Consider the following 15873-nt stretch of genomic DNA (forward strand, 5'->3'; position numbering starts at 1 on the left):
AATCTTGTGTAAATTTCGCTTAGCATCATGTTATGTGATGGTATGTACATTGCTTTTGAGCTGTTGTGCTCCTCTGCCAGGACTATCCTGGACAAGTATTGTTTCCAATGAGTGACACCATAGAGTTTATGTTTTTTTTGATCTGGTTCTCTTCACTTAGTATGATGTTTTTCCAAGTTTTACCAATTCCTCACGAATGGGGCCAAGTCATTCTTTCTAGTAAAAGCATAGCCCAGAAACGCAGCAAATCAGAGAAATTTTGGACAAATGGGATTGCATCAAACTGCAGAACTTTTGCATGGCAAAGGACATAGATTGCAAGGTAAATAGAAAGCCCTCAGATTGGGAGAAGATCTTTACTGGCCATACAACAGAAAAGGGCCTAAAATACACTTCGAAATCAAAAAATTAAGTTCCCCAAAAACAAATCCTCAAACAAACAACTGTCTCCTCAATAAATGGGCTAAAGACTTAAAGAGAGACTTCTCTGAAAAGGAGAATGGCCAAGAGGCACAAGAAGAAGTGCTCAACGTCACTGGCCGTCAAAGGAATGCAAATCAAAACAACATTGAGATTCCATCTCACCCCAGTAAGAATGGCCATTATCAAGAAAACTAATAATAACAGATGCTGCAGGGGATGTGGCCAAGAGGGAACCCTACTACACTGTTGGAAGTAGTGTAAACTTGTTCAACACATCTGGAAAGCAGTGTGGAGTTCCTCAAAAGACTAAACATATGACCCAGAAACCTCTCTCTTGGGCATTTACCCAAAGGATTACAAGTAAGACCACACTAAAGCAACCAGAACAACTATGTTTATCACAGCACTATTTACCATAGCTATAATATGGAACCAACCCAGATACCCCTTAGTAGATGAATGGATCAAGAAAATGTGGTACATATACACAGTGACAAGAGCTTTGTAAGTGGAAAGCTCACTTGGTTTATTTCCATCTATTATGATATGGGTAGAAAACTGGGAGTAAGGGGCAAAATAAAAAGTGAAGTAAACTTTGATTCAAAGTCAAGATATGCTTTCTAATAACTGGACTGAGGCTTGGTATGCTTTCTTAGGAATAAAGGCCATTCCATAATTTTTATGTAGGGGAGATTAACAGGTGATAGTCTAATCTAAAGTGGATGGCTAAAGAATAGTAGCTGTTACATTTGCTTAGAAATTGGCATAAATTGTGAAAATAGCATCTGTCTCTATGAATTGAGAAATAAATATTGGGGGAGAGGACCTAAAAGTTCCAAGCTACTCCTATAGGTTACTGCAGCTCTGAGGGTGGTACATTTTCCATAATGGAAACTGTGCATCTTTATACAGTTATTGGAGATCTTTTGATCAGATTCTCTCTTTCTAGGTCGACATGAATTGACTGACAAAATAAAACCCTTGTATGCAACTAATTGACGTTAATAAAAATGATTTTTAAAAGTTCTTATGATGCAGGGCACTGGTAGCTCATACCTGTAATCCTAGTGATTCAGGAGTCTGAAATATGAGAATTACAATTTGAAATCAGCCCAGGCAGGAAAGTCTGTGAGACTCTTACCTCTAATTAACAAGCAAAATCCAGATGTGGAAATGTAGCTCAAATGGTAGAGCACCAGCCTTGAGCAAAAAAGCCAAGTGAGATCAATATGAGACCCTGATTTCAAGCACCAATGTACGTGCATGCACACACACACACACAGAGATTATTATAGAGTTCTACATGATAATTTTTTCAACTGGTGGCAATTGGCAGTGGAATGACATGATCTGTAAAGCCTTCCCTGAGGAGAGTATAGTCTAAACTTCAGTTTCTATACTCCTTTACAAATAAGGTAAAATCCAGCTGGTTTACTGTTTGCTGACAATCCTGAGTTTCTTTCCAACCAATGCCAACTAAAAACAAAGTGAATGTGCATGTGCTGGTGGTAGGTTATGGATGTCTGTGTGTGTGTGTGTTTGTGTGTGTGTGTGTGTATACAAGTGCACATGTGTGTCTGTAAGAATGATGAATAAACTGTAATGAGAAAGTAATGCTAAAATGAGAAACAGAAATTGCCATTACTTTTAGGCATTGTTTTGGTAGTTAAAATACTAGAATAACAGCTACAATCTTACTCATATATAATTAGCAACATTGACCAATATTGTGTTAGGCCTACAAGTATCTAGACCATTGCATATGGACCCTCCTATAGACACCTTATTGTATGACCTCTTGTGTCATAACTATTTATGACATGCAAATGCTAAATCATATTCTCTTGTTCATATAAAACCATTCATTAGTTCATGGATACTTAGGTTGATTTAATTTCTCTGGTGATGTGAGTCATGCTACAATGACCTGTATGGTCAGAAGAACTGTATGACCAGAAGGTCATACAGTTTGTACAGTTTGTATGGAATTTCCATTAAAAAAAAACTTGTGTACTGAATTTTTGTCTCTAAGTGGTGGTACTACTGAAAGCATCAGATCATGAAGGTGCACTGATGAGTTCCTAGTGAACAGTCTAATAAGAGGTAAGCCCTAATTGGAAGAGATGAGTCTGTGGAGGTATGCCTTTGAAGGCTACTTATGGTCCTGGCCCCTTCCTGCCTCACTGTCTATTTTCTGTATGGCATGAGACTTATAAATTCCTTTATTCTTCCATACCTTTCTAGTATGATGTACAGCCTTACAACAGGCCCAGAAACACTGAACCAAGTGACCATACGTGAAATTCTCTGTAAACAAGGTTAAAAATAATGATTTCCACCGTTTAACTTGTTTTTCTCAAGTACTTTTTCCTAGTGGTAAATAACCAAGAGTTTAGCTATCCCTTTGGCATACTGACTTTACTTCCTTTGACTTACATAAAGGGAAGTGGAGTTATAATATCATATAGCAGTTATTTTAAAATTTTTGAGAAGTCTCCTGATTGTTTTACATTTTAAATTTTGATTTTAAAGTACCACATGCATACAAAAGAACATGAATAATACACAAGAATAATAACCCATTATATTAAGAGATCTCACTAGTACTCAAGGGGAAAAATTTGTAAAGGGCTTGTCACGAGGATAGGAAACTCTGAGGGGATATCTCACATTTTTTCCCAGCCACTTATCCAGACTATTTAGAAGGAAATCTCTGACATAATATAATTTATTGGCAAGTATGTGTATACCTCTAAAATAAAAAGGCTAAGTTTCAAATATAATAATTATGCTATTATCACACTTTGGACATACTCATTGACATAACTAGATATACAGTGCTCAGATCTTTTTCTTTTCTAAAAATGAAGTGTCGTTTAGCAAAGTTGTTTATGAATACAGCACACGTTGACCATTATCACCTCCTTAAACATTCTCATCCCCCTTTGACCCACCCATTTGCTGATTTTTCTTGATTTTATAGTATATATGATGAATTCTTCACTGTATTCTTCTGCCTTCCCCTTTTTATTCATCTACCCATCTCCCTTTGGTCCCACTTCCTCTCTTGCATGTACTCATTTCATGGTGCTGATTTTGTTGTGCTTTGGCCTATTCTTTCTTAAAAAGTTGTACTATTTGAGCTCTCCATACAGTTTATTATCCTTCAGTTAATTCATTTGTAACCAATTTACCTATAGTTTTATGAGCACATTCTATCTACCACAAATGAAGAAAACACGCACCCTTTCTTTCTCTGGATCTAGCTTACTTCATGTAATATAATATGGTATAATATAACTAATATAATATCACTTCCAAATCTTTCCATTTCCTTAAGAATAATATAACACCATTCTTTGTAATGGATGAATAAAATTATTGTGTATGGAAAACACATTTTCCTGATCCATTCATCCACTGAGGAGCACAGGATGGTTAGCAAGTATTTTCCATTTTTTCTTTTTGTGACAATCCTGGAGCTTGAACTCAGGGCATGGACACTGTAAGCTTTTTTGGCTCAAGGCTAGAGACCTACCATTTAAGCCACGGCTCTATTTCTGGACTTTGGGATATTTTATTTTAATTTTAAAGTTTTTTCATATCCAGATTCTAATCAGCTTTAACATTAAAAATGTGTCTCTTAAATACCTTTAAACCTACAAGTTACTCTTGCATGCCTTTCGCTTTGCAATTTATTTGTTGAAGAAATTAGGTCATTTGTCATAAAAATTCACAGTCTGGACAATTTTTATAATTAAATGTGCTATTTTGAGATAATTAAAGATGCACATGCAATTGTAAGAAATAAAGCACACATAGCATGTTGTATTGACATAATTTCTCCAATACTAATATTCTATAAAATAGCAGGAGAATATTAGTGCAGATACAAAATATTTTAATTCCTTATGATCTTTTAAATTAAGTGTTGGATTTGATTTTGTAAGTAAGTTATTGAGAATTTTTGTGTCTACATTTATCAAAAAGTTTGGTCTAAAATTCTCTTTTATTGTGTTCTTTGCTTCTTTCAGAATGATTGTAACATTGACTTCCTAGAGTGAGTGTGGCAGTGGTTCTTTCTATTTTACAGGAACGTTGGAAGGTACAGATGTTAGCAATTCTTTAAAGTCATGGTAGGATTCATTGCTGAATCTCTTGGGTCCTGGACTCTTCTTATATATCCATGGAAGTGGTTTGTAGTCATTTGGGTCAGATAGCATATAGGAGGTTCTTTCAATTTTCTAATACTTGCAAAGACTTGCTTTATATCCTAAAATATGATATATTTTAAGTCTCATAGGTTCCTGAGAAGAATATGTATTCAATAGCTGCTAAATGAAAGTCTCTCTAGATATCTGTTAAGTCCAGATGGAACAGAAAACAAAAGTACCTGTACCCTGTACCTTTTGTCCTGTGTGTAAGTATATCTGTTTGGAGTAGGGTAAAGGGGAGGCACAGAAAGGGTGGGACAAGGGGTGAACAAATGCAATACTGATATTCACTAGACACTATGTTGAAAATGAACTATGCAACTTGTGGGTAGGGATAGGAGGGAAAAACTGAGAGGTTGGGAGAGAAGACGTGATATTATTCAAAAAGCAATATACTCTTCATCTGACTTGTGTAGCTGTAACCCTTCTGTATACCACCTTTACAACAATACATAGAGATATATAGAAAAAAGAAAGAAAAGAAAACAAAGATAAAAAGAAAGAATATATAGATTATATATAATTGTTATTTTCTCTTGCTATTTTTTCTTTTTATTAATATGAAATGACCTTCTTTGTCTTTTTTTTTGTATTTTTTTGTTTTGTTTTTGTTTTTTGCCAGTCCTGGGCTTGCACTCAGGGCCTGAGCACTGTCCCTGGCTTCTTTTTGCTCAAGGCTAGCACTCTACCACTTGAGCCACAGCGCCACTTCTGGCCATTTTCTGTATATGTGGTGCTGGGGAATTGAACCCAGGGCTTCATGTATATGAAGCAAGCACTCTTGCTACTAGGCCTTATTCCCAGCCTTCTTTGTCTGTTTTGAGACTTCTGCATGCTACTACTCCTACCTGCTTTAAGAATTTATTTGCATTGTAGGACATTTTCTACCCTTTCATTATAAGTCAGTGTTTGCTTTTGTCAGTCCAATACATTTCATGTAGAGGGCAAATGGTTGAGACTTACTATTAATGTAGCTCACTATTGTACGCCTTTGCATGAAGAATTGAATCCATTAATATTTAGTTAGTGTTATTTTACAAAATATGTAGTCATTCTGATATTTTGTAGATTTGGGAGACTTTGATTCTTTCCTGATTTTCATTTGCTTACCGATTCAATTGGGAGTTTTGTTTTCTCTGCTGTTTCCATGACTACCTTTACCTTTATCCTGTGTGTGTGTATGTGTGTGTGTGTGTGTGTGTGTGTGTGTGTGTGTGTGTATGTAGGATTCCTTTGGGTATCTCCTGCAGTATTGATTTAGTAGTTATAACTTTCTTTAGATTTTGTTTATCAAAGAAGACTTTTATTTGTCCTTCAGTTTTGAATGATTACTTCTCTGCATTGGCAGTTGTTTACTTACAGCTCTTGAAATACATCATTATATACTCTCCATGCTTTTAAGGCTTTCGTTGAGAAATCTCTTATTCTGATGGATTTGCCATTATTGATAACGCTTGCAACTTTTAGCATTCTTTCATCACTCTGCTCTCTCAATATCTTAACTACAATGTGTCTTGAAGTGGCCCTTTGTTGGATGTTCTAAGTACCACATTTACCTGAATCCCTGCTTGTTGCCCCAAATATAGGGAAATGTCCCTGTTATTTTATTGAATGTGTTTTCTATCCCTTCTTATACTTCTTTTCATCCTATGATCATGATTCTTAGATTTTAAAGCTAAATAATCTCCCAGATGTTTTACATGTTCTACTCCTGCTTCTTTATTTCGATTTCTCTATTTCTCCTTGCCCTCAAGCCCTGATACTCTGTCTTTAGTTTGATACACTTGACTGAAGAAACTTTAGTTTCTTTTTCTTCTTGAGATTTTCACTTCCAGAACTTTAGTTTGATTCTTTTTCAAGAGTTGTGTGTCTTTATTGAATTCATTATCAATATAGACTCTCATCCTCTTTGAATTCATTCAAGTGTTTATGCATACCACCCTTCATTTCTTCCATCTTTCTTACAATTATGTTTTAAAGTTCTTTGAGTTTTACTTCTTTTTAATCCATAGTATCTTCATTGTGAGGACATTTGAAAATGTCATGCTTCCTTGTGTTTTCATATTTCTTGTACTTCTGCATTATTATTTCTGCCTCTGAGGTCAATTTGTTGGTTGGCCATTTTATTCACTTGCAGTACTGAAGGGAAAGTGTTCACAAAGCTCAAACAGGAACTACTGGGTAGTGGGAAGATTGCAGTGTAGTTTCTCCTCGCTGGAACAATGAATAGCTTAATTGTCATGCTTCTGCCTACACGGTCAGAACACCAGGCCTAGTCTTCCAGCACCACTCAGACTAAAAGAACCTACCTATGGTCTTTTACATTTCCTTGTGTGTGGGTGATGTTATATTTAAATTAAGGGCAGTGTTGATTAAGGGTCATTTGTCCACTTTTGTTCTGCTCCCATCTTAGAAATTTCCCCTTTGTGTATTGAAACTCACTGTTGGTTTCATAGAATTTTTAGTCTGTAAACCAGTTAAGTTCCAGCTTGCTGCTTAGGTACTGCTTTGTGTACCTCCAGGGGCAGCAGATGGGCTACCCAAGTAATAGCACCCTGATAATGGAGGCAACAAATAATTCTGTATTCTGCAACAGAGTTGGAAAACTGAGGGACTTGTATATGCTCTCCCTGTAGCTGGAGGTATCATGGGTGTTGGGGACTCAGTTTTAGCCTTGGTGGGGGAAGGGCACCAAGAGTGAGACACTGCCCTTCCCCCAGCCCTGGGACAGTGTGGGAGGGAGCCCCTCCCACCTTCCAGCCTCAACCGGAAAAGAAGCCCCCTGCCCCTGGGGGGGTGAACACGTGCGTGCCACCATGATAGGGTTGTCCAGCCCACAAAGGAAGTTCCAGGACATCACCTGATGGGCAGCTCGGCTTAGCCAATGGCCCAAGTCCTTCCCTTTCCCGCCATTACCGCTATATAAGCCCCCCTCCCAATTAAAGCCTTTGAGACTCATTCAACCATCCAGCCGTCTCCCCGTTATCTTTGTCCTGCGGTTCCTGACACATTATGGGGGCTGAGGAAGGGATTTCGCCATCCCACTTCAGCCTAGAGCAGTCCAGAAAGGACACGCCTTACTCCTTCTGCCGGTATGAGGAGTAGGGCAGAGTTTCTTCCACAGAATTGAGGTTTAGGCATTTCCCCCCAGGAGATAGGGGGGAAAGGGGTCCTCGAGACCCTGACATTGGAACATCTCCTCTGGGGAAGGGAGGAGAAGGGGTCCTCAGAGATCCTGACACATGTGCTCATGTGCTCCCATGTCAAGAAGAGCTCTCATCTCTACTAATCCCAAGTCCTCAAAGTCACCAGCTATTTCCTAGATGTTGAAGGCTCTATTAGCCACGGGCTTGTTGCTCTTTCTGTTGTGATCCTCAGGCATTGGGTCTTGATCTAGCCAGGCTCATTGGAGCCACCACATCCAAGGCCGTGTACTGCTTGAGCTCTCGTTGCTGTTTTATAATCTCAACTTGCCTGCACCCAAACTCCTCGCTTTCAACAGCCACTTCTCACGGATGTTTCCTGGTTGTCCCTTGTTTTCTGGTCTTTAGTACTATATGACTGTGTAGTCTGCTGTAGCTACAGGCTATAGCAGCCCCTGCAAACTGGTGTCTCTACCAGTGGAGGTCAGTGATCAGTTTTGTGAAATGACTTTCAGGCAATGAAATTGGTCTCACCAGTCAATGAAGGATTGTCAACTGCATCCCTAACCTTCACAAGAATCTCTTAACTTGCCTGATTCAAAATCTCTCCTTCTCTATGTTGGCTTTCAGCTGCAGTACCCCACCCAAACACTGTACTTTAGCAGCCCATAAATCCATAATAAGCAATTATTCTTCTATCTCCAAGACTCCCAGTTGGGCTAAGTCCCAATGCTTGCCTTGCTGCAGGCTGCTTGAAGACAGCTGATGTAAACTGATAATTGTAATCTGAGATTGTTTGTTGTTGTTGTTGTTTTGCCAGTCCTGGGCCTTGAACTCAAGGCCTGAGCACTATCCCTGGCTTCTCTTTGCTCAAGGCCAGCACTCTGCCACTTGAGCCACAGCACCACTTCTGGCCATTTTCTATATATGTGGTGCTGGGGAATCGAACCCAGGGCTTCATGTATACGAGGCAAGTACTCTTGCCACTAGGCCATATTCCCAGCCCCGTAATCTTAGATTTTTTTATAAGTAAAGGATAGATTCTCTTTTATGAAGTGGCTAATAGGCTAGAAAATGGCTCCCATGGGCACTGAGAGATGAGCACAAGTCAAGATACTCTTTCTGTATATCTACATATGGTAGTAGTCTTCGAGTTGGATGTTGGATAGGTGCCTCAGAACTCATTGATAATTGGTTGTTTCTTAATTCCAAGCCTCTGGTTACATCTCAGTTTCAATGCCAGCCTGTTTGGAGGTTGCTTGAATGTAGCTAATGTAATCCAAATGTATAGAAAGTAGCTCTCTGGTTAGCCTATTTACACTACCCTGTGGAATGGAAAGCAAACTTCCTGCTAAATCCTTCCCAAATTACTCTAGGATCACGAACTTCATTTTGGCTGAAAATGGAAAATCAAATCCCCAATCAACCCTGATAAAGTAGTAGGGAGTACAGGGTGTTGTAATCTATTAGTGTTGAGCTATTGCAGGAAAATGTAGCAAAAACACTTTCTACAGTTAAAAGAAACACCTTTTCCAGGACTACAGGCTTCATTTGGAACTCTTTAAAAAATTCTTGACAGCTAAAGTTCTGGATTATAAATCTATGTAGCACTTTCCCAGGTATCCTCAACATTATGGCAATATGGAAGTTAACACTCAGAGCAATCATTACTTAAGTCTCAAGACCTCTAGGAAGTCTGCCTTCATTCTACCTTTCAGAATCTCCCTATGCATTTTTTGAATGCTATGTTTAAGTGTTTAGGGTAGTATATTTGTGATTAATAGACTTATTCAATCATGTCTGGAACTAGAAGTCTACTGGATCTTTTTATAGCTTTTGCAGCCATTGGAGTGAAGTTATATAACCATGTTTAATATCCTGTCTGCTAATTTTATAATCCATATAAAATATTGGTCTGATTCAATTTCTAAAGACAGACTTGTTTTCATTTTTCTTGTTTTAATAGTATTAAATTTATTTTCAAACTGTTGACGGTCAATTCTGTGTATGTGTGGTGCATGTATGAAATTCTTATACATGTACTTTTCCCATTTTGTATCTTCTTTGCCACATCACGAGTCTCTATTAATATTAGGAATTCTATATCTATAGTTTATATTGTAAATATTCTTGAACATTTGTCAACTATCCTTGAGTTTGTGGTATTTTTTATTCAGCCACTTTCTAGGAGAGTTCAGGATATTTTCTCATTTTAAAGGCAACTTTGCATTTATTAATCTTTGTGTTTTTATTCTTTTTTTTTACAGTGAGTTTGATCTTTTATTATTTGGATATGCTTACTTGTGGAGAAGGAAAAGGAGTGTGGGAAGTGGAACTGAAAACTCAGCAGTTGTGCAGAACTTATTCTCTTCTCCTCTAGGGGACATGCATGAGAGTGTTGACTACAGTAAGAATCAAAGTTACATCTTCAGTTCAAGTGTAAATATGTAATAAAAAAGTAAAGGATTATTAGGGGTGTGTCTATACTATCAAAAAACAAAGGAAATACAAATGTATTTCATGTAAGTAGACATATTCTAAAACTTATTTATTGATGTCATGTTATATATCATGAATTTATTTGAGCTGGAGTCTTTAAGATGTAATAAATCTGCCTAATAAATTCTTAACAGTATTGTTTCTACAGGTTTCTTTTCAGACCTCAACAGGGCAGAATATGCCCTTACTGTATTTGCGGGGGTGAGAAAAGTTCCTATAGCACATAGATCTTTTTGTATATGACACTCAATGTCTTTCTAAAACTAGCTTCAGATAATTATTTTTAATTCATATTACCCTAACCTCCAGCCCAGATCCTCTATTAGTAGTCAAACCCATGCTTCCCACACTGGACACCACCTAGATAGGTCTCAGGTCTTCAAATATGCATGGCCTACACCTACATCATCCAAACCACCCTTCCTCCGCTCTACTCCTAATGCAAGTCACCATCAACTCTCATTTATGTCCTAGGAGGTTTCATTGGGATTTTCCTATTTGTACTTATATGGTTGGGATGATAGGCATGAACTACTGTAGCCAGCTTTTTACTGAGATGGGGTCTTGTAACAACTTACCACTCAATTCTGATTGAGTCTTTGGTAGATAAGATTACAGATATGATCTACTGTGCTTGTTTTCTTCAGCAGATTTTTAACAGAACTATATCTAAAAGAACAATTTCTGGAACTTGGGATGGTGGCACATGCTTTTATTTCAGCCAGCTGGGAAGCTCAGGCAGGAGATGTGGTCCAACACCCAACACAAGCCCCAGGCAAAGGTAGCCAGAGACACTATTTGAAAAATAGTATCTATCCAAAACAGACTACATTCATGGGAAGTAAGAACTGAGATTAGGCTATAATATGAATTGAGGAGTTTTTCCATCTCAATCAAGCGCAGATCACTGTAAACAACACTTTTCAAAAAGAAGTTCTAGGTAAACACTTGAGGTGATATCATTGTTTCTGCTGCTATAAGGAAATACCAAATAGTAATTTATTTTATTATCATGTTTGTTCACATTGTTTTCTATAGCTAAGAAAATCATGACCAAGGAACCATCAGAACTGATATGTAGTGAGAGATGTCCTCTTCTTCACGGACAAAAACCCATAGCTATATCCCATGGATAGAAAAGGGGATATTGCAAGAAAGAAAGGACACAGAAGAACAATGCTCCTTTCAAACTGACCTCAAATCCACGTATAAGGGTGGTAAACTCATTCGCAAGGGCAGAAACCTCAGAAATTAATTATGGCCCAAAGGAAACAACAGATACACAGGGAATTAAGTTACACCACAAAATTTGAAGATATTATCATCGTATAAATGAAGAACCAGCATGTCAAAGAGAGCGAGAGAAGGGAGAGTCAGAAACTTGTACAGCCAGTAGAAAGGCTTTAATTTCTATCAACTAAAAATATGCTGCTTTCGAGGACTTACAAAAATGTCACAAGTTTATCAATCTCATGGAAATAATGGTAAACAAGTTCAAACTAGAAATTCATGAAGGTAAAACATGTGGAACATTTAAGATTACAAAGGGAGAATAGAAAAAAAGACACAAATGGACTGTGATGAACAAACACCTCCAAATTGTTCCAAAGAATTGAATAAGCCAAGAAGATTAAAGTATATCATATAAATTTTACTGAATACAGTAAAAGTGCTACAAGAATACACAAGATAAGCATTGAATATGATGTTTCTGTATTTTTAACTTAATAAACATCAATAAATATGTGAACAGTATCAGGCATAAACACAGATCATAAAGCTAATAATTTTTTATTTAAAGGGTCAATATTTAAAATGGAAAAACATGTAATCCCAATGTACAAGAGGAACACAGAGTTGTCTTATACTGTGTTCACTAAAGCATGACCTGGACCCTTTCTTTACTGATAATATGAACTCTCTGCTTCAAAATCAAATGGAGGAAATTCAAACTCAGCTTCTTCATATGAATCAAGTGGTATTGATTCCAAATGGTCTGTGACAAAAAGAGGACTATTACCAACTGCATGGTCATTCTTGAGATTGTAATTATCTTCTCCTATCATCTCTTCATACCAATCAGAGAAGGAAAACATTTCAGTGCCTTTCGCTTTGGCCATAAATTCTAGAACCTTCGTCTTGGTGGTTTCAGCCAAGGCTCTAGGCCCCCACAGGAATTCAAAGCGTGGAGGATCACTGTAGAGCACCTGGCGATACTCTACGTAGTTTTCCTGCACCAAGTCAATGGTGATGAACTTTTTAGGCTCCCCATAGATAAAGTGCTCCTGCCCAGCATATACTCCAACCATATTCAGAAACGCCCATACTTTCTCTTCAGGAGCACAGTTTTCTTCTAAGAATATCACACCAAGAAGCATGATCAGGAGTCCATTTCTAGGCATCACCTGGTCATCATTCAATTTATCTTCAAAGGTAAGGCCCAGTGAGTTGACAAGGACATAGGTGTTGCTGTCCATTTTCTTTACATCAATGCCAAAAATCACCTCCAAGCATGAAGATGCTTTCTCCAAGATGGTAGGGAGAAGCTCTTCGTACTCCTTGGTGATTACCTCAACCATTTCCTCTTTAGTGATGGGCTCCCTAACTCCATGCTTAAAGATCAGGGTGTGCACCAATTCAGTAACCTGATCCCCAAAAGGCTCAGGGGCCAGGTCTTCACTCTCTACTGGAGGTGGAAAGATGAGCGGTTTCTCATCTTGTGGGAAATTCGATCCATATATGTTGCTCCACAAGGTGCAAGACATGCTATTGCACTGAGCATCATGCAGAACACTAGAATCTGGCCCCTCCAACTTCTCCTCCTCCTCCAACTTCTCTTCTTCTGGCCCCTCCAACTTCTCCTCCTCCTCCACCTTCTCTTCTTCTGGCCCCTCCAACTTCTCCTCCTCCTCCACCTTCTCTTCTTCTGGCCCCTCCAACTTCTCCTCCTCCTCCACCTTCTCTTCTTCTGGCCCCTCCAACTTCTCCTCCTCCTCCACCTTCTCTTCTTCTTCATCCTCATCCCCTTCCTCCACCACTTGTTCCTCTACCATTTCAACCTCCTTCTGGACCTCCACCTCTTCTACTTCTTCCTGCTCCTCTGGCTCTTCCTCCTCCTCCTGCTCCTCTGCCTCTTCCATCATCTCTTGCTCCTCCATATCTTCCACCTCAATCACTTCCACCTCCTCCTGCTCCTCCTCTTCTCCCTCCTCCTCTTCCTTCATGGTGTCATCAATCGAAGACAAAAAGGAAGTAAAGAAGTTTGAATAAGGGAAGATGACTGATACACATTGAAAGGGGCTGGGGAAATAGTGGTGCTCACATTCCATCCCTCCTATACATCCACTACCTCTGCCTCTATCTCAATCTCTTGCTCCACAGGAGGGGGATTCTCCTCAATCATCAGGTGTTCAGTACCAGTTCCATCTTTGGCGTCTTCCTCAATTTCCAGTCTTGGGTATTTTGGAGACCGAAACATGATAAGCCTTACTAGAGATAGTAGGGAGCAGAGTCAGCAAAAGTGTAGTGAAGAAATCCCACAGACCTAAGGTAAGGGAGAGTGGGTGACCTCAGCTGAAGAACTCATCCCTAAGAACTCTGACAAAAGCCCACTTACAGGTTTTTCAGAGATGTTCCATAGCCTTACAAAGTCTACTGAACTTCTAGTTGGCCTGTCCTCTGGGAAACTACAAAATCACATGGGAAAACACCTCATGGTACAGTCTGAGGATTTAAGCCCACAGTAGAATACATGGATTTTGGTTTTCTTCAGTTCCTCAGTACTGGGGACAGAGTAGATTTCAAAACATTCAAAATGGGTGTGTCATACTTCTTAGGATTCTTTGCTCTCTTGTGTGAGGGTAGGAGACAATGCCAATCTCCTCAAGTACAATTCCAGTAAGAAATAAGAGGAACCTGCTAAGGTGAATACTACAAGCCAATCCTTGGACCCTGTGAAATAAGAAATGCAGCCAGACTGTGATGTCTAAGGTGAATAGTTACCTCTTTTACTCCTCTCCTTTAGCAAGATCTGAAGTCAACTCATCACCTAGACTAGGAGAATAGGTTGAATGAAAGCAGTAAGGAACCAATAGCTCCACAGGATCAAAGACTTAAAACCTGAATAAATATTGCAGGGATCCCACTTGTAGATAAGGAATCACATTGTTTCTCAAACTGGTACATAATGAGACAGAGCCTACTCCCTTTGTTGGTTTTGGTATACCTCCTATAAACCAATCTTCACTACAGTAGAGACCACAAGAACTGCAGAAGGATGCAACATATCTTGCCACTCTATTACCCAGGGGCTTCCAAAGCTGAGTGGCAAGGTTGAGCTAGATAAGTCTTAGAAACAGGGATTATGTTCCCAGCCCTCCCTCATATTCCTTACTGTAGCTCTTTCCACAGTCGAGCACAATTCCTCTGGTGAACTGTTATTGTCCTCCTCACACTGGATAGTCCTCAGATCTAGGTCCACTTCCCTAGGAAGACATGTATATTTGAGGTGGCACAATAGGTGATTAAGTGGCTCTTGTCCTTCTAAAGTCAGCAACAAAGGCTGGTGTCTTGTTGCACTGTAGTAGGCATTCCCTGAATTCTCCATTCTTGTATTCATCTTTAGACTCTCACAGCCAATGCAAGGCATTGGTGACATGATACTCTGCTATCAAAGAAAAACTCCACCTTTCTAAGCAATAACAAGACTGCCCAGAGAAAATTTAAATGCAACAAATTGCTCTACCAAGCCTGCGTCCTCTTGTGGTTGAGCACAGGAAAAATTCTGACTTTGAGGTGTTTCTAGGGTGAGGGGCACTTTGGTACTCCTAAAAAAACCTTTAACACTTTATGAAGCTGTGAACTCCTTACTTTACTGCTTCCATAGACTCAGACCAAGCTTGTAATGTTCCTGAGATGTATTACAAGATAAATATTGAATTGATACGGCATATCCACCTTACCTGGTGCTAGGGCCCATCAGGTCACCTTAGAAGACACCCTCAGTCACCTCTGAATATAGTTTCCTTTACTAAAGACAGAGGCAGTCTGCACTAGGTTCTGCTTTATTCCCCTTCCAACTAAGAGGTCACCTCCCAGACACACCAGCACTAACTTCAATAGGAAGTATAAATATTACCTCGGGACATTCTCACCCAGACCCTCTCCAACCGGAGTTCAGGAACAAGCTGGTGTGTTTCTGGGACCCATACTAGGTTGGGTGACTGGTGTTAGGATTGTGTCTCTCACTCCTTCCCTTTACCTTGACACTGGTCTGAAAATCCTCTCTCTGATGATGTTACAAAGCAAGAAGAAGGCTTTCTTTCAAATTGCTGAGATAATCTAAAGAGAAATAAAAGCACAAAATGAGATCATTCCTGCCTATGGATAGGGGATACCCTCAACTTCAAATCAGGATGGACATCTTAACTGTTAGCATGCCTTGTGGCAATCTCTACTGATCAGAACTTTTCCTGCCCAACACAAATGTGTAACATTAGCCACCCAGAAGAGTCTATGGTGCAAGTGAGGTTTCCTTCCATTTGGCCACTCTGTTGTGTTTCCTCCTACGACTGAACACAGGGGACAGCAAGAAA

At 39.1% G+C, this 15873-nt stretch overlaps 1 protein-coding gene across 1 annotated transcript; it reads right to left on the bottom strand.

Annotated features, from left to right (window-relative positions):
* Nucleotides 1-12180: 12180 nt before the first annotated feature.
* LOC125344113 (melanoma-associated antigen 9-like) lies at nt 12181-13503 on the bottom strand. The gene has a single exon (XM_048336714.1). It carries the CDS (start codon nt 13501-13503, stop codon nt 12181-12183), a length of 1323 nt encoding a protein of 440 aa, XP_048192671.1.
* Between the last annotated feature and the right edge of the window lie 2370 nt (nt 13504-15873).

The sequence above is a fragment of the Perognathus longimembris genome, chromosome 28 (genome assembly GCF_023159225.1).
Source record: "Perognathus longimembris pacificus isolate PPM17 chromosome 28, ASM2315922v1, whole genome shotgun sequence".
Classification (NCBI taxonomy): domain Eukaryota; kingdom Metazoa; phylum Chordata; class Mammalia; order Rodentia; family Heteromyidae; genus Perognathus; species Perognathus longimembris.